At 42.4% G+C, this 19,767-nt stretch overlaps 1 protein-coding gene across 3 annotated transcripts in view; it reads right to left on the reverse strand.

The window, feature by feature from the left end:
* PTH2R (parathyroid hormone 2 receptor) overlaps nt 1-19,767 on the reverse strand; it is a 104,593-nt gene that overhangs the window by 4,188 nt on the left and 80,638 nt on the right. For all 3 annotated transcript variants that reach the window (XM_045031743.1, XM_045031742.1, XM_045031741.1), the window contains exons 9-12: nt 16,241-16,307; nt 7,629-7,723; nt 1,589-1,727; nt 577-618 (exon numbers count right to left, since the gene is read on the reverse strand). In XM_045031743.1, coding sequence (XP_044887678.1) covers nt 577-618; nt 1,589-1,727; nt 7,629-7,723; nt 16,241-16,307 — 343 coding nt within the window. The remainder of the gene's footprint in view (nt 1-576; nt 619-1,588; nt 1,728-7,628; nt 7,724-16,240; nt 16,308-19,767) is intronic.

A 19,767-nucleotide genomic window follows, 5' to 3' on the forward strand; every position in this document is an offset into this window, starting at 1 on the left:
ACAACAGATCTAAGACATAAATTGTAAGGGGAAGGAGTCAACAGCTAAAGGAAGCCTTTAATCATCTTCCCCTTAAAGCACAATCTTGAAAATTCACATGGTATGAAGCTCCTCCAGCTGTGCAAAATCAGGTTAAAAATCACGTATTAACCCTTAAGAAAAATCCCAAATGCCCAAACAAATGTCATCAACTATCAGCCAGATTCTAATTCACTTTCTCAAGTTGTACAGTTCCTTTCTCCAGGAGCCGTCCTATTGTAATCATAGATTCAGATTATAAAGCCAGAAGGGACCATCAGCGTAAGGGGTTGCTGAAGTCAGTTTCCTACCATGATGCAAATAATACAGGGGCCTGTTCAAATCCAGACAAAAATTGTTTCCATTTTGTTTATTTTATAATTCATAACAATTTAGGGACCCAACTGCGTGACCCTATCCCTTTAAGAGTTGCTCAGCAGCTGTAGCACAAACAGCTAACTTGCAACCACCCTCTTATTATATTCTGTAGAAAATCTCCCTTTCTGTCACTCAGCGATTTTGGTTAGGAGCCTCATCCGATCTGTGCTTTAAACTTACCTCTCCGTTGCAGTAACAATAGATGATAGAGACGAAGAAACCCTGAAGGATAAGGAAGCAGAAATCATTAAGAGATAACTGTCATGTGAAGAACCATGTCAAATGTAAGTCTTCTTCCAGCTAAATTTTAGCAGATCTAACTCATGTTAAACATATTAATGAAGTTTATCATTTCTCAAAGTCTTCCAAGTTCATTCCTGTTTCCATGTTATTTTAGCTACACTCAGCAGAGTTTTATCTGTTGTTATCACAATCTCTGGAGAGAGAAGATGAGGAGCTGGAAGATAGATACTCTCTCTAGTACAACTGGCTGGAAAATGGAAATCCCTTCCCATGAAATATTTAACATTTTTTGGGGGGAAAAAAAATTGGTCCCAAATCAGGATGGAAAGTAAAAAAAAGTGAAATGTTTTGTGAGATGAAAATGGCATTTTCTATTGGAAAATTATTCCGATGGACAATTTCCAACCAATTAGCTCTGCTCTCTAATATCTTCAGATTCACGTCTGCAGTGTCTGTTTTCTCTGATATTTCTTGAGTCTACATAATCTTGTGGTTATTTGCATCCAGTTGGCATAGTAATTGAATCCATATTGTAGAAAAGTAAATTAAACTCGGATCTTCATCCCTGAAGCAGAACTTTCCTAACTAGGAAACAAAAAGACATCTATTTTATCACAAAAGCTAATAATACGCCACCAGAGAAAACACTCTCACGATATAGTCATCACAATCCTTCCTGTGGTAAATAGCACACAGAGAAGCAGGAGTACTGTTGTATTTTCTCTAGTGTGGAATGAACCCCCAGAGCTCCCAGCTGCTACTAGGTTTAGGAACGCAATGACCAACCCTGTCAGTCATTGCGTTCCTAAACCTAGAGCTCCATAAAAATGTGATTTGCCTTTGGCGTCAGAATTACACTGTTACATAGTGTCAAGGATCAGCAGAGAACCAGAGAGAAGGGGTAAGAGATGAGAAGGACAAAGAACAAACCAGATAATATATCTCGCACCTGGAAAGAGTTGAAGAAGAGTTCACAGTGCATGCGGATCTGCCATCCCAGCCCGGTGAACGTGTGCGGTAGGCACACAAAGACAATATAATGCACCCCGAAGACCAGAATCAGAACCAAGGTGGACTTCGCTAGCTTCCTGTAAGAGAGTTACAAAAAATACAGGAATGAGAGTGGATTGCAGTGAGGAGATCATGTAGACTCATTAAGATTCCATAAATTTGTTGTCTTTTCAACCTCCTACAGAGTAATGACTTCCTATTTTGTTTTTAGCTAATCATTTTCCAGCATAAAAGAAGTCCCAGTGGCAATATGGGATAATTACATTTCCTCAATCCAGCATAAAACATCAAGTCCCACTTGATTCTGTCCCCAAACGTACCCCAACAAGGGTGATTTGTACTGCAGCCATTACTCCCTCAGCAGGTACTTACTACCTGAATTAGCGTTACTAGTGCACTGTTGTACACAAATACTTTTCTATTACATTAGACCTGTGAGAGCTTTTACACTTCCTCTTGAAAAAGCAAAAGCTCTTTTTTCTTGTGTGAAATGCCAACAAGCTCGTGCGCCTAGAGAGGGTTCAGTTAAAAGGAAATGGGCATGTCTAAGAAAACACTACAAATTAAGGGCTCTACTGTGGCTTGTAGCAAAAACTCTTCAATAGGGTGTGGCTTGTAGCTGCAACACCTCAGTGAGGGAACTGTGAAGCATTGCAGCTCCAAAAGGTCCAGTGGAAGTGTACCTACTGCTATATCCCTTGCACGGCTGGCTGGCTCCACTGCTCAATGTGGTGGAGGCTGGGAGCATGGTCTCACAACCACCTCACCCCACCCTCTCTCCTTTTGCACCCCAGGGTGTACCAGCAGGGATCAGTTTCAAATGCTTCCAGAAAATGGGGGAGGTGCTCCCCTCGTTAGCACCACCCTTTCAATACAGCTTTGCAACTTCAGTGTGCCACTACCTAGCCGGCTGCTCGAGTAACTGTGACAGCCACGAGTGTTTTTCCCATTGGCAGGCAGTGAGAAGGAAGATGTAACCTTTCTTTTCTGATGCAGGCCTTTGCACATTCATCTACACTTTTGTCACCTTAGGGTACTTCTAGACTACCTGCTGGATCGGCGGGTAGCAATCGATTTATCGGGGATTGATATATCACGTCTCATCTAGACGCGATATATCGATCCCCGAATGCTCTCCCGTCGACTCCGGAACTCCACCACGGCGAGTGGCGGTAGCGGAGTTGACGGGGGAGCCGCAACCATCAATCCCGCACCGTGAGGACGGGAGGTAAGTCGAAATAAGATACGTCGACTTTAGCTATGCTATTCCCATAGCTGAAGTTGCGTATCTTACATCGACCCCACCCCCCAGTATAGACCAGGCTTTTGGAATACTCTATTGTAATTCACTCTACAGGATTCTACACACAGCGACCAACTGGAAGCTGAAGCTAGTGCAGTATGTGGCCGACTACTTGTTAAGCAGAGCATCATGGAGAGAATACATTACACCAGAGTCTGAACTGACTGCCTGTTTGTTCCAGCTGGAGCTTTAATTATATTATTGGTTATAATTATAATGTTCTTGTGACACTGGCAGGCCAGGTGCCAGCTCTTGCCAAGGCTTTAGGACTCAGCTGAGCACTGACAAATTCATTGCTGGAAACGGGTCTGTTTCATCTGGGTGTTAGTATGGTGAAGATGGACACTAGGCAGATAACAATGTGCTTAGTGTTTAGACTTTATGACATGCTTGTAAGCTGCTGCATGCATTAATCTCACTTGTAATATTTTTATCACATGCTATAAGGTAGTATTTTAGTTTTTGCTGTAATAACTGTACAAAATGTTTGCCCTGAAACTGTCAACCTGACTGAAAGGGCTTGTCTCCTGCTCATTGAGAAGGCTATCAAAACTCAATGGGCCATTGTGGATACCACAATACAAAGACATTGTTAATTCCCCCTGCACACCCATGAAGAGGCTATGTGCAAAAGGGCTCATCCCAGCAGCTTGAATTCTGGAAGAAGGAAATAAAGATAGAGAACAAGAAAAATTTTGCATTTATTTTTCTGTTTGAACTTTTTCAGGAACCATGAAGCAGAAGCAGAGATCTCTAGGGTCAACCTAGGTTAGCCCTATAAGACATTCAGTGCTGACAGATTACTACAACTCTATCATCTTTTGGAACCATAGACTGTAACTCATTGGAATATATATACTTGCCTGCTTTACCTGTAAATAATTCTCTCACTCCTTTTCTTAGTTAACAAATCCGAAGTTAGTTTATTACAGGATTGGCTACAAGCATTGTCTTTGGTGTGAGATCTGGTCTCTTGGGACTGGAAACAACATGAATCTTTTGTGATCTTTGGTTTATGTGGCAACCAACTATCATGGAGTCCAGCTTACCTGGCTGGCAAGATAGAGTGGAATGCCCAAGGGGACTGTCTGTGACTTCATGGTAAGACTGGTATCGTGCTTCGGGAGTTCACATTTGTTACCAGGTTGGTGAAATCTAATTTTTGACCATCTGCCCTGAGATTGGCACTCACTGTTGTGAACCACTCCAAACAGCACAACAGTCCTTCATTGGTTTGGGAGCTGGTTAAGCGAGACACCACCTCGCACCTTGTAGAGATGCTTGACCTTGCTTGAGTTAAAGGTAGACATCTGCTTGCAGGACATTCTCCACGTTGGGTGCTCAGTTTGGAATGCACTCCCTCCCCTTGATTCACCAGCCTCAGAGTTGTTACCCTGCAAGACCCATCTGTTTTCTCAGGAGTTTGGTAGATCAATGGGTTGACTTGGGTCCCAAGTGGTGATGGTGGTTATAAGGGTAAGAGGGGATTTTTGAGAGTACACCTCTATAAGAGTTCTATAAGCATTTGTGTGTGTGTGTGATTTTAAATTATATTTCATTATGGTTAGGTGTGCTAGAGTTGTAGCCTCTGCTGGATAGATCTAGATTAATGAATAAATTAGTACTGTTGATTAATCGCAGTTAACTCATGCGATTAACTCAAAACAATTAACTGCGATTAAAAAAATTAATCACGATTAATCGCACTGTTAAAATAGAATACCAACTGACATGTATTAAATATTTTTGGATGTTTTTCTACATTTTCAAATATATTGATTTCTATTACAACACAGAATACAAAGTGTACAGTACTCACTTTATATTATTTTTTATTACAAATATTTGCACTGTAAAAATGATAAACAAAAGAAATAGTATTTTTCAATTCACCTCATACAAGTACTGTAGTGCAATCTCTCTATCCTTAAAGTGTAACTTACGAATGTAGATTTTTTTTTATTACATAACTGCAGTCAAAAAGAAAACAACGTAAAACTTTACAGCCTACAAATCCACTCAGTCCTGCTTCTTGTTCAGCCAATTGCTAAGACAAACAAGTTTGTTTACATTTACAGGAGATACTGCTGACTGCTTCTTATTTACAATGTCACCTGAAAGTGAGGACAGGTGTTCGCATGGCACTTTTGTAGCCAGCATTGCAAGATATTTACATGCCAGATATGCTAAACATTCATGCTTTGGCCACCATTCCAGAGACATGCTTCCATGCTGATGATGCTTGTTAAAAAAAGAATGTGTTAATTAAATTTGCGACTGAACTCCTTGGGGGAGAATTGTATGACTCCTGCTTTGTTTTACCTACATTCTGTCATATATTTCATGTTATAGCAGTCTTGGATGATGACCCTGCACGTTTGTTTTAAGAACACTTTCACAGCAGATTCGACAAAACACAAAGAAGGTACCAATATGAGATTTCTACGAATAGACACAGCTCTCGACCTAAGGTTTAAGAATCAGAAGTACCTTCCAAAATCGGAGAGGGACGAGGTGTGGATAATGCTTTCGTATAACTTAAAAGAGGAACACTCTGATGTGGAAAGTGCAGAACCCCAACCACCAAAAAAGAAAATCAACCTTCTGCTGGTGGCATCTGACTCAGATGATGAAAATGAATATGCGTCAGTCCGCTCTGCTTTGGATTGTTATCAGGCAGAATCCGTCATAAGCATGAATGCATGTCTCCTGGAATGGTGGCTGAAGTGTATCTTTAGCACATCTGGCACATAAATATCTTGCGATGCTGGTGTGACGTTGCACTCCATAATGTTTTATGGAAATGCACTTATGAGTATGAATATGATGTAACTGGAATATGCCTTATGCAAAAGATCTCTTGTAAGTTACCATTACACAGCTTATTATCTACTGAATATATTCTTCCTATTTGTATGCATGTATCATTCTTGTATCTGAAGCTAGAAAGATGAAGTATAACTCTATGGTCCTATTGTAATTATGCAAAGTGTGGGCCATTAATGGTGGTTTAGAATCTTGATGGCTCCCACTGACTAGGACAATTGGTTGTAGATGGTTTATTTACCTGCAAACCTTCCTGTATGTACAGACCAGCCCTGGAAGAATGGAGGCTGGGGTCTCACAGGACATGTGAACATATCACATGATACTGTAATCCATCTTAAACCTGGTGCTTTTCCTTTTAGGAGGAGGGGTGGGGACCCAGAGAGACAAGATTCCTGCCTGGTGCCAAAGCTATAAAAGGGGATGGAACAGAACAAAGGGGGCGGCCAGTCATGAGAACACCCCTGCTTTCCACCTAAGATGTCTGCTGGAACTAACAATGACTATACCAGCGGAAAGGATTGGGCTCAGACTAGGAAGGAATCTAGCCTGTGAAAGAAGCTTATTGGAACATCTCTGAGGGTGAGATTTTACCTGTAATCAGTTTCCTAATGTATTAGGCTTAGACTTGTGTGTTTTTGCTTTATTTTGCTTGGTGACTTACTTTGCTCTGTCTGTTATTACTCAGAACCACTTAAATCCTATGTTTTATACTTAATAAAATCACTTTTGTTTATTAGTAAACCCAGAGTAAGTGATTAATAGCTGGAGGAGCAAACAGCTATGCATATCTCTCTATCAGTGTTATAGAGGGTGGATAATTTATGAGTTTACCTGTATAAGCTTTATACAGAATAAAATGGATTTATTTGGGGTTTGGATCCCATTGGGAGCTAGGTGTCAGGGTGCTAGATATAGGTGACTTTCTGAGCAGTTAAAGTCTGCAGCTTTGGGGGTGTGGACCAGACCTGGTTCTGTGTTGCAGCAGACTAGCATGTCTGGCTCAACAAGGCAGGGTTCTGGAGTCCCAAGCTGGCAGGGAAAATGGGCTCAGAGGTAATTCCAGCACGTCAGGTGACAGTCCCAAAGGGGATCTCTGTGAACAAACCTGTCACAGCTGGCTACAACAGTGCTGTGTGAACACCTGTTCTCACTTTCAGGTGACATTGTAAACAAGATGTGGACAGCAGTATCTCCTGCAAATTGTAACCAAACTTGTTTGTCTGAGCGATTAGCTGATGTAGGACTGAGTGGACTTGTAGGTTTTAAAGTTTTACATTGTTTTATTTTTGAATGCAGTTATTTTTTGTAAATAACTCTACATTTGTAAGTTCATCTTTCATTATTAAGAGATTGCACTACAAGCCTTGTATTAGGTGAATTGAAATATACTATTTCTTTTGTTTTTTACAGTGCAAATATTTGTAATAGAAAAGAACTAAAAAGTGAGCACTGTACACATTGTACTCTGTTGTAATTGAAATCAATCTATTTGAAAATGTGGAAAACATCCAAAAATATATACATAAATGGTATTCTATTATTGTTTAACAGTGCAATTAATCGCTTGACAGCCCTAGAATAAATGAATGAATATTTTTCAGAAATGCCCACATGAAAGATTAATTTGCATGCCTACACAGTCTAGAAGATGAATTTACAAAACCAGGATATTTCAGATGCATGTAGCAAAAAAATCTATCAATCCCAAAATTTCTCAGAAGCTATGTGTCAAAGGCTGCTTCACCTTTTATTGAGACTTGTAGGTGATTCATACTGTTTAAAGCATCCCTTTTAACCAGAAAAATCTTGAACATGCTGTTAAACAAAATCCAGTCCAGGAATTTACCTGTATTGTTTCCTTGTATCATACCCAACAGCATTTGTCTCCCATATTTTGGTTGCCAGAACCCGTACGGTATTCAGGAACAGAATGAAGTTCAGCTGTAAAATACAGAGAGGTATTACAGGGACACAAACACAGTTAACTATCTTGCAGGCAGATGTGCAAATTTTTGGAAATTGAAAAGAATGTCATCAGTAGCATAGGCACGAAAACAATGAAGAACGTTTTGCCACATAGGAAAACTTCAGCAAGGATAAAATGATATATTTCTGGTCACTGGTCCAGGATATTGCTTGGAAAAGTTACTGGTTCTGAAGTTCCTAGCCCTGGCTAGTTGTGAGATATTACACTTGGCTATCATGGGTGGGCCAGATTTTCAGCTCCATTGAAGTCAACCGTGCCAAATTAAACCACTCCAGTTCTGACATGGGTTAAGCCATGAAAGTTAGATATTAGTGAGGTGTTAATGATGGGATCCCATGCTTTCCGTTACCAAAAGCTTTATGTCCAGGTTCATTGGTCTGGCGGCTACTCCAGAGGTGCAAAGTGCACTGGCTATCTGGGTAGAGGGAGGGAGGAGTCCTTGAGTGGCAGAGAGATGATATAGACACTCCTATGTCAACCCTTCTTGGGTTTAGTGTAGGGGGAATAGCCTAGCAAAAGGGACCGTGGCCGTGAGGACCTTTCGGGGGCCATAGGCACCATATTTAAGTCACGCTGAGCCCTAGGACCAATGCCCATTGACCACCATTGATCAGGGAGTTACAACGATGGCTTAATACCGCCTTAGCCCATCACCTCCCTGTGCACTTGTACTGAGCACAGTTCCGCCAGTTCAGTGACTCTGGGCCTAACTGCAGCTGTGCTTAACCTAGCAGAAGCTCAAACCACATCAGGATCTGAGCAGACACAAAAGCCAGATCGGTATAATGTGTTTTTTTTTTTTTTAAGGGCTGATGTCCTCAATCTGGCCAGGTTTACTGGAGTTGGCAGTAGCAGCGCTGATGAAATTGGACGAATCCCAACTACCCAAAGCTATATGGCATTTCTTTCCAGCCCAGGAGGTTTGGGAGATACTGCACCTTAAAACAGGTCCCGCCGAATTGCCAGAGATTTTTTTTTGGCATTGCTTGAGCACTGGACATAGTAAGCTCTAGGCGTCACACCAGTGTAATTTTTCTATGCATCACAGGTAGCCCTGTTGTCACAGTGTATTTTGCATTGTTTCCCTTGTACATACTGCCAGTGTTACTTATGTACACGCAGGGCTTTCATTTGCAAACCATCCATTTCAGGTGCAGCGTTGGCAAGACTTCTGTGGTGTCATTTAGAAATCCTGAGTACACCTGCTGCCTTTATTAGGCATAGAAAGAATTTTCTCTTCCATGTGCACATTATCGCATCAGCTAAGCCCTCCCACAGAATTGGCTGTTGATTGTGAACAAACAAATAATCAAACGGTCATAGTGTCGGTTGAAACTCTAGTGTGTACGCTGCCAGGGGACCATACACTATGCTGCCAAAGGGACGAAATTGAGAGTATAATGGGTCTTTTGTATCACTAATTGGAATCCCACTTGGTCACAAAAGCATATTGCCAGTGGAAGCACCTGCAGTGAAAAAGGCCTGGGGTCCCTTATGGAGAACTTTCATCCACATGAATCAAACAGAAATTTGCCAGGAAACTTTCAAATCTGAACTAACTGTCAGACCCTTTCTCCCCAAAGCCCAGCTAGTCAATGGGATCATTTTCCCATTCACTTTGGTGGCTTTGAACCAGGCCTTTATTGCCGCTGTGACCTCTGAAACAAGGGCATAACATCTGGGATCTAGAGGCAAGCTGGTCTTGGTGAAAGGCTTTGGAATTCCTTGTTCCTGTAGGTCCTTCAGAGGCTAAGTTTAGGACATCAGTTCACATAGGGCCTGAGCCTGATTCTCCTGCAGTTTAAATCAGAAGTTATTCCATTGAAAATAATGGAGCAAGACCAGTGGCATGAGAGAAGAATCAGGTTAAGAACTGGACAGGATTATATATGAACATAGACATTTCATTCATATATTACTGAGGCTGTAGAAACAGGGCTTGAAGAAAGGAAGCCCTCCCTGTGTTAAGCTTGGTAACTTCCATTACGCACATTACTGTCTCTTTCACCTTGAAACACAGTGAAAGATCCCAATTGACACCAAAAGAATGTATTGATTACACTCCAAATACTGCAGTGAAGTGGAGTATGCTGACAGAGAGCACCTATCCCACTATTTTCTGGCAATTCCTTATTTCTACAGCAATTCTAAATAGTACACAGAACAGTATGCAGGGGGCTCTCGCTCCAGTGCTCATAAACATACCAAGGGATGTGACACATCCTCCAGCAATAGAATTTTTTAAATCGAGCTCTCACGTTTTTCTAGCAGATAGTGCAAGCAGAGCTATTGGACGTGAAGCAGGAATTAATTCTTTGACCTTCTATGGCCTGTGATTGCAGGTGGTCAGATTAAATTATCACAATGATCCCTTCTGGCCTTTAAAAAATCTGTGACTAATTGACCTGATTCCAATCTCATTTACATAAGTTCTGTGCTGCTTTATGTCACTGGGCATGATGCTCCTTTACAATTAAGCCCCTTTTACACTATTACATCAGTGTAAAGGAGAATTTATATCCCCTTCAGATGTAAAGATGTAAAGAGATAAAGAGGGGTCATAGTGTAAACACGAATCAGGTTCCATTGACTTTAGTGGAGTCACTCCTCTTTTACACCTATTTAAATTAGCCCACAAACAGCCCCACAATCCTCACTAAAAGGAATAGGAAAAAGGTGACTTTGTCGGTTTGGATGTTACTCTTTTTGGTTTCCTGGGTGTGTGCCTTTAAAAAAAATCTGCTTCGTCTCTCTTTGTTTTCATTTCTCTCACCCAGCTGTTGTGCTGCTTTGTTTGTTACTTGGCTTTCCTGCAATATTTCCAGGCTCATTTGACAACAAACCTAATCTAATGTCTGCGGTGTAGAACTGGGTGGCTTTCGTACTCAGAGAGCAAACAGCAGTGTAAACTGTTACTCTTGGGCTTGAAAAGGAGCCCCGTGTTCTATTCTAGAGACCTGACCTGTGTGTTTGATAATAAAAATTTGTTCTGTAATAGGATGGGGCACTAGTAATATTCTTTCTATGTATTATAGTAGTGCTTAGTGGCCCCAGTTGAGACTGTCACCCCATTATGCTAGGTACTGTACAAATACTGAGAGTATGTCTACAGTACCATTGAAGGGGAATTGCCGCGCAGGTAGGCATACCTGTGCTAGCTTTAATCTAGCTAGTGGATCTAAAAACAGCAGGGAAGATGTGGCGGCACCGACCCTTTCGTGGCCTGTACAAGCTGCTTGGAATCCTGAGTAGGTAGTGGGGTCTGTGTCGTCACATTTTCACTGCTATTTTGGCATGAGAGATAGTAGCTTGCTAAATGCAGGACTAGCATATACCATGCAGGGGGAGGGATAGCGCAGTGGTTTGAGCATTGGGCTGCTAAACCCAGGGCTGTGAGCTCAGTCCTTGAAGGGGCCATTTAGGGAACCAGGGTAAAAAAACCTGTCTGGGGATTGGCCCTGCTTTGAGCAGGGGGTTGGACTAGATGACCTCCTGAGGTCCCTTCCAACCCTGATATTCTATGAATTCCCCAGACATTCTCTCAATACATCTAGTCCTCACCTTTCAAACCTCTTCCACTATCCTGGGGTCTCAATCTCACAGTTCTGTGATGCTGACAATCAAGTTGAAACTGCCATGCTCATTCTCATTTGGGAAGCAAGCTGGCTTGGAATCCAGATCTCCTGTCATAACACTGAGTTTACTACAAACCTGTCTTGAGCCCAGTAAAAGGCATAGCTCTGGAAACCCACCAAAGTCTCATTTTGATCACAGTAAAAAAGCTTGGTGTCAAGTGCAGAAGCGGCTAATAACGAGGGGCCATCTCTAGTACCTAGACTCAAGCACATTACAATGAGCCATCTAAAAGCTTTAAATCACAGATGATTCTGAAAAGTAGATTTTAATGTCTGGACAAATTTGATCATTTATTGCAATACCTCTGTCGAAGAAAAACTCAGTTCTCGCTTTTTGTTTGGGTGCAGCAAAATCAAATTCTTTATTATTTCTCCAGTAATTACCATGGAGGGAGAGAGTGCCATAGGACACAGGGTCCTGGACAGGTCTCTCAACTGGTAAACAATTACATCAAGCCTTTATACCGTTGTTTCAGACAATTTCTAGCAATAATACAGACAGTAAAAAGCAACAAATACATTTTGTTTATACATAAGCTTTTCTGCTATCTCACTAGAAAAACAAGACTGCAAGACTGCATATTGCAAGGTCGTAATAACTTTCACACAATTCACTCTGTCTTACATTATCTTGCTTCCTCACGTCACCAGGGTCACAGTTAACCTAACTCATGCTAACTAACATTCATTAAGATCTCTTCAAAACCTTGTTAATTATTTACTGGCTTCCACACCTCTCTTAAGACAAGAGATTCTGGCTATAGCTGCAGTGCTGCAGCCATTAATAGTGAATTTTTATGAGGACGAGGCAGCAGAAATAAGTGTGCCTCGAAACAGAGGAGGATGTAAATGTAAATATAACAGAAGAAGAAAACGCTCTCCAAAGTTTTTTGTTTTTTTTTGCTTCTGCTGAAGCAAACAAAATTAACTGGGTAAGGATGCATGTCCTGGTTACAGAAGCATCTTTGACAGGTTAGGCTGATGCACAATGAAAATTCAGTATGCAGCAGCCCTTTAAAAAATCCAATTTTCATGTGTTTTTAAGGTGTCACATCAAGCTCTGCACAGTATATAGATGAGCTCAGCAGAGGTGTTGAAGTTAAAGCTACTCTGGCATAAATAAGAAGGGGCTATTGGCTGAGTGTTCTCTGGCCTCGTGGCTTTGGAATTCAATCCCAACTCAACGGTCCAAACCAGACCAAATCTGATCAGTTGAGATGATCAAAAAGTGATCATGAAAATATCATGGTGTTATTTGTTTTGCTGGTGTAGAAAAGGAACAATGATTGGGTCATTCCAAATTTTTTCTTTAACATTTTTATAGAACATTTTTCGTTTGGGTTTTTTATTTTTTTTATTTTTCCTTTCTCCCATTTCCCCCCCTTTCCCATGTTGCCAACAGGAAGAATGATAAATCAAATCTCAAAAACTTAAATAAAACCCCTATATTTTTGTTTTCTATGGTTGTTCAAAACACCAGGACCATTTGGGAGAAAAAAATGTCACAATGTTTTCCAATTTTCTAAAAAGCCATTTTTGACACTGCCCTCCTCCGTGTCTCCCCCCCACCATAAATTGTCCAACCAACTCTAACTTTGCAGCATGCCAGGAGGATCAGTAGTAATCTTTATGCATCTGACGAAGTGGGTATTCACCCACGAAAGCTTATACTCCGATACGTCTGTTAGTCTATAAGGTGCCACAGGACTCTTTGCTGCTTTTACAGAGCCAGACTAACATGGCTACCCCTCTGATACTAGTAATCTTTAGTGAATTATTGGTGGGGAAAGGGTATTTATGTTTTTAATATGCTGGGATTGCTGATGGTGAGTTATACTGGATTGCATTGCTGCTCTTTTTTGGAATAATTTTGTATGTATTTTAAAGTTATGTCAGGGGAGTGTACAGATGCATTCTGTATAAATATAATATTTATTTTATGGGCCAGATTAATTAGTAGGATAATGGAGGCTTGTTTTCCCTATGCATTGGTAAATGACAGTTTTTTTACTTCCGTATTTGAATAAATTGTTCAAGTGATTATTTTCACGTGTGTCAAAAATTGGGCCATATACAGCGCATGAATGATATTTATTAGGTATTGATTTTATATAAATATAGACATGAGATTAATCACATGAGATGCATGAAACTTGGCAGGTCCAGCTGCCGTATTAGTATTATGTTTATTATCTGCGTGCCAAGTTACGGTCACAAAGACTAGTGCACAATACAGTACTTGGGTTGGGCAAGGCTGCCACGGACTTGAGCCATTGTGGATACAAGCGCTACAATTCCAAAAGCAAAAGTATGGCCCCATTAGCACTATCCCTTCTGAAGACTCTACCTTCATACCAAGCTTGCGGTAGTTTTAATGAGGGTTTCACACATGGAAGAGCAGCATGATTGGGCCCCTGGAGCCACACATCACTTTCCGATCTTCCTTGCCCCAGGCTGTGCTTTTCAGACATTCCCTTTAACACGAAATGTTAAAGAGCTAAAATTCAGGACGAGAAAATGGGCACTGGGATTGAAACTACAAAGAGGATCTTTCATTTCCAATATCGGTTATGAAACATCAGTGCTGCCCATTAAGGCTTTCCTCCCTTTCCTGCTTTTCTGTCAAGCTATTGCCTGCACCGCGCAATGTGGTGACAGCTGCCGCTGTAGTATGGTATTATGTCGGTAAGTTAGTGAAGGATGAGTTGTCATTGCCTAAAATAATAGCCAATTTATAACAAAAATGCAGAGAATTTATTTATCTTAAACAAAAAGCCTCTTGCCTGCGACACTAAAACGCGCTTTTCTCTTTATTGCGAGAGGCATCAACACTTAAGAGAGAAAAGCTCATTTTTTTGTGTGGGGAGAGGACCACTCCTCCCCGGCAGCCTTCAGATGTACATGTGCCCCCTTTTCACACGGGACTGAAAAAAGGAGCCTGCCCTGCACTCACAAGGCAGGGTTGGCTCCTGACACACAGGGCTGGGCCCGGGTCCCTGCTCCAGGCATCACAACATGGTACACAGAGTTGTGTGCGTGTCACAACGCCGCTCACTCAAATATGGCCCAGCTGGTCATCACGAATGGTACTGCAGCCCTGTGCCCCAGGTCACAGCAGTGGGGTGGCTCAGTAAAGCAGGACAGAAGCTGCCGCTGCCAGGTGAGTGTGGGGCAGGCTCAGGCTTGCTCTCCAGCTCTTTCCCTGCCCATCTCCCCCACCCCAGGCTTTCCCTTCATGCAGGGCCGGGATTTGGGGTGCAGGGTCAGGTCAGAGAATGCGGCTGTGAGAGGTTGGTACCTCCTTGGCAAGGCAAGGAAGACGTATACCCAGTGAATAGGGAGGTACCACCAATGACCCATCTCTCCCCTCCCTTGGTTGCAAAACTGTAGCAAAGGATGAGGAAATGGTGTACGACAGATTAATTTTAGTGTGGTGAATAAAAGCAGCCACTTACTGTAGATCTTTGATAACAGGGCTGCATTCTGGAGTTTCTTTCACTACAATATTAGGTGGTAGGCTTTGATTTCTAAGGGTAGGTCCATACTTACTGCGCGGATCGACGCGGAGAGTTCGACTTCTCGGAGTTCGAACTCCCCACGCGCTCCGGTCGACTCCGGAACTCCACCACCGTGAACGGCGGTGGCGGAGTCGACCTTGGAGCCGCGGAGTTCGACCCCGCGGCGTCTGGATGGGTAAGTCAGTCGAACTAAGGTAGTTCAACTTCAGCTACGAAGTCGCGTATCTTAGTTCGACCCCTCCCCATGTAGTGTAGACCAGACCTAAGAGTACCCCCTGTAGGGCAGGTGTGCAAATATTCGGATGCATGAAGGGCTGTGTGCAATGTGAATCTTTCACCTTTCACACACAATGATTCAGGGTAACATTTTGGAAAGCACCTAAGTCCCATTTTCAAAAGTGACCTGGGTGCTTACGCACCTAAGTTCTATTGATCTTTCCATGGGGACGTACGGCTTGTCAACACTGAGAGCTAGGGTGTGGCAAACCGGGGTGTGAAACTACGTGCACAAGCCCAGCATGCACTAAGTGTCTGCGTGGACCTTGCTACCGCACACCAAAAGCTCCTTTGAGCGCAGCAGACTAGTGTGCTGTAGATTTACACCCCAGCTTTCCACTAACTCTCCCAAGGAACAATGTCGCTTTTGAAAATGGGACTTCAGTGATTTTGAAAAGGTAACCCTTAGCCTACCATTGAATAAGACCATTTTTATCTGCTATCATAAACAAAGTGTTCTCAGTCTGGAACTAAAAAAAAAGAAGCCATTAGAACTATTGCCCTAAACTATCCCCCTGAGGTTCAAAAACAAAATGTTGGATTAACTTTATTTTTAAATTGCTTTTCATTGTCACCCTTTGCTACACTTCTGGATGGGACCAATAAAGGAAGTGATTAAATCCTGACGCAAAGGCTGTTCTTATGTTATTCCTGGCCTGGACAGGAAGCACTGGAAATTCCATCAGAACATCTGTTTGCAGGCAAGTTCCAGCCAATTTTGTAGACTCGAGAGAGTTCAATAATTAGGAAAAGGACCCAAAATTTAGAGTGTTTATCTGAACGGCGTCTAACCTCTGACTCTTCATTTATCCATCGCTAGGGAAAGCTTCACCTTGATCAACTTCATTTCTTGAGTCACTTTTTCTGACAGATCCCCCGGGTTAGTTTAAAGCCTAAGGTAACCTGCTCCTCAGGCCACCCTCCCCGGCCCCACTCTCACTTCAGAACCTGTATCTCTTACAGCAAAGCCACAGCGTTTAAAAAAAAAAAAAACCAGACGATCAATAAACCATTTACTCTACATTGCATGTAAAAAACCTACCCCGATGGCTGCTAATATCGGTGCTTGGTAAATCCATTTGATAGCGCCGGCACTGAGCTCCCAGCATCTGTGATATCAACAAATACCTAGAGTTAAACTAATGACAACAGCAACAAACAATCAAAGGTTTGCATTGGCTAGAATGGGTCATGCTCATTTTGGAAGCGTGCAGAAGAATGGGCCGCCGTTTGGTCAGCCAAAAGAAACAGTCAGCGCTAGGCTATCAGTCTATGAAAAGACAAACAAAACCAGTCACATCATCACCATCAAAACAATCGCCCCATCACTGGGACTAATTGCTGGCATTCGCAGAGTGAAAGGACAAGGAGACTGAAAGCTCTAGTCAAGAGCTGATCCCGCCGGGGCACAGTAGTGGTTGCACAGAAGGCCTCATTCACCAGTGCTGTCAAGACAGCATCTTTCACGAACGTTGACTGGAGACTTGGTTTTTAAGCAGGAAAAGCATGTCAGCCATAAGTTCACGCTTCAGACTGATGCCAAAAAATGTGCTTGGCTGATAGATCAGTGACAGAGAGTGGAAGTGAAAACAAGATTTACCGATACAACCTAGATGGCCATATTAGACAAACATGCAGGGCTTTGATGACTAATGATGAGGATACAGGGAATCAGAGTTTGTCTCTACAAAAACATAAGCCAAAACAATGCGATCCTTTACCTCCCGCTGCATGTTTTCTTTATATAAACGTAGGCATTACAGCTGTTTAGCTACTCTAGAGCAATGTACATACTTTATCACAAATGCTACTGTTGGGTCAGCTGTAGCTGCAATCATGTTAATGACAGAGGCCATGCCACTACTTGCTAAATGCAGATACCATTGGTTTTACAGGACTAACGTGTCAGTTTAGGGATAAGTTGTGAACATTTTTTTCCCCGCCAGGGCGTGTTTACACACACCTATTGGCCCATTGACGTCAATGGGCCCCTGGTATGACTAAGTGCCCACCAGGCTGAGTTAGGGGGTCACAATCTAGCCCGTGGTTAGTAAATAATGCATATGAATTGCAAAGCACAGGTGCATCCATTTACAAGTAGTGATGGGCCTGGAGTGGCAAGTCTTAAGCAACATCAGGCCTTGTTTTAGGGCTATATTATGAGCTTGCTTCCCGCTGAATGGGCGTATGTGTTGTCTGACCATCACAATCATTTTCTGTCTTACTCTATATGAGACTCTTAGCCCTTCAGGCTTGTCAACAGTGCCTTCTGCTCTCTAAAGGACTTATTTTCTTCCACTTGTTGACAAAATAATGTCTGCAATATCATACCCACACAGAGACATGAAAGAATATCAACTGATTGGCATGCTGGACATGGTTTCAGCCCCTGTACAATAAGCAACGTTTTAGTATGCAGCTACATTGCATATAAAGGGTCAAATGCTAAGCAAACACACCCAAAATACATCATTTGTGGTGTCTGCATCGCTATTTTTCAGCTGGAATAACTGACTTAATTGACAGTGGCTAGCACAGCTGAAACGCCTTTGAATTTTCATCAGAGCGCCACCCCATCTGTAATTGCATTGTCCAGTGCCCATGGCTGTCACATCGGAGCACCTCACAATCTAATGCATTTATCCTCACAACAGCCCACTGAGGCAGGGAAGTGCTATTCTCTACATTTGCTGGATGGGGAAATGAAGCACAAAGAGACTAACTGACTGTTCCACAGTCGCACAGAACGCCAACGGCAAAGCGGGGCCTTGAACGCAGGTCTCCCCACAGCTTGGGCAGGGGCCTCACCCTTAGAACAGAGCTTCAACTAGTGTCAAGCTGTGTTGAACCACTGACTTCAATGGAGTAATGCTGATTTACATCACCTGCTGTTCAGCCCACATGTCGGTGATCAGCTTGCAAAATAGATATTTAAAAAGAATGGGATTTTCAATTCAAAAAAAGCCAGAAGAGAACTGGGAACTGGCTGGAGGCTATTTGCTGCTCATAGTGGGGGTTTAAACACCAGTAGCGTTCCTTCTAAATGCCTGTGCCTACACAACTTATGTGGAGTACTTTATAGTCTTTAATAGTTTGTTTCTTTCGGTAAGGAAGGTAGCTCTATTGAAAGGAGCCAGACGGATAGCCCTAGAGTCTGAAGTCACCAACTGAACAAGATGAGCAACAGCTACTGGAAGCTGGTTCCTTTTGAGTGCTGTTGAATGACCTCTGTGAAGTCAGTTGATGGTCTCCAGCCAATTTCAAGTTGGCAGATGCCCATATCACAAAAACCATTCGAGGAATTGACATCTTTACTGGAAGACTCAGCAGCGAGGGCAAGAACTGACTCATCCATCGGGGTGGGGGTTGGGGGGGCTCCCTCAGCTCAGAGTTAATCATGGTGACATGACAAGAGCCCTAACCACACCAGTTTGATAAAGGCCTTTCAGTCTCTGGGGCTGTCAATCTGGCAATGAATCATGTTGCAGAATAGGTTATGTTCTGATGGCACATTTATGGAATACCCACGAATGGCAAGAAATCAGGCAAGAATATATGGCGTGTAACAAACAGCGCTACTGTTTTTATTAATAAGATATTGTACTTGATTTCTTCTGGCCACTTACTCTACTGGGAAAGTATGTTTATTTTGCAAAGGCTGTTTGAATTTAGACAAACTGTTAAAAAAAAAATCGATACACAGATTTAAAGGCCAGAAGGGACCGTTATGATCTAGTCTGACCTCCTGCATTACACAGCCCAGAGAATTTCACCCAATGAGTTCTGCATCAAGACCACACATTCTATTTAAATGACAGTACATCTTTTAGGTCTGGTCTACACGGGGTTAGCAGGGGGAGGGTTTGATGTAAGATACACAACTTCAGCTACAGGAATAGCGTAGTTGAATTCGACGTATCTTATTTTGACTTACCTCCCGTCCTCATGGTGCGGGATCGACGGCCATGGCTCACCTCGTCAACTCCGCTACCGCTGCTCACCCTGGTGGAGTTCCGGAGTCGACGGGAGTGCGTTCGGGGATCAATATATCACGTCTAGATATATCAATCCCCGATAAATCGATCGCTATCCACCGATCTGGTGGGTAGTCTTGATGTACCCTTAGAGGTACATCCAGGCCCAGCTCCTAAAAAGTAGTTAGGGACCTAATTCCCTTTTAAATCATCAGGAGTTAGGTGCCTAAATACCATTGAGGATCTGGGCTCCAGTCTTGATTTAATGACTTCAAGTGCTGGAGAATCAACCTCATCCTTAAATTGTTCCAATGACTAATTACCCTCACTGTTAAAAATGTGCACCTTATTTTTAGTCTGAATTTTTAGGGTGATTTTCTCCTTTCTGACAGACGGACAGAGGTAGAGCGAATGAGCACACAAGCCACTGTGATAGGTGGCAATAGTTTTGATTTTCTGTTCATTTAGGTTGAGTAGATATACTTTGTTACACTAAACTATACTACATGAGGGGAAAGAAATATATAGTATTGTACTGCTAACTAGAGCTGGGTGATAAATGCTTTTATCATCCTAGGAAACCTTTTGAGATTTT

The sequence above is a fragment of the Mauremys mutica genome, chromosome 10 (assembly GCF_020497125.1).
Source record: "Mauremys mutica isolate MM-2020 ecotype Southern chromosome 10, ASM2049712v1, whole genome shotgun sequence".
NCBI lineage: Eukaryota > Metazoa > Chordata > Testudines > Geoemydidae > Mauremys > Mauremys mutica.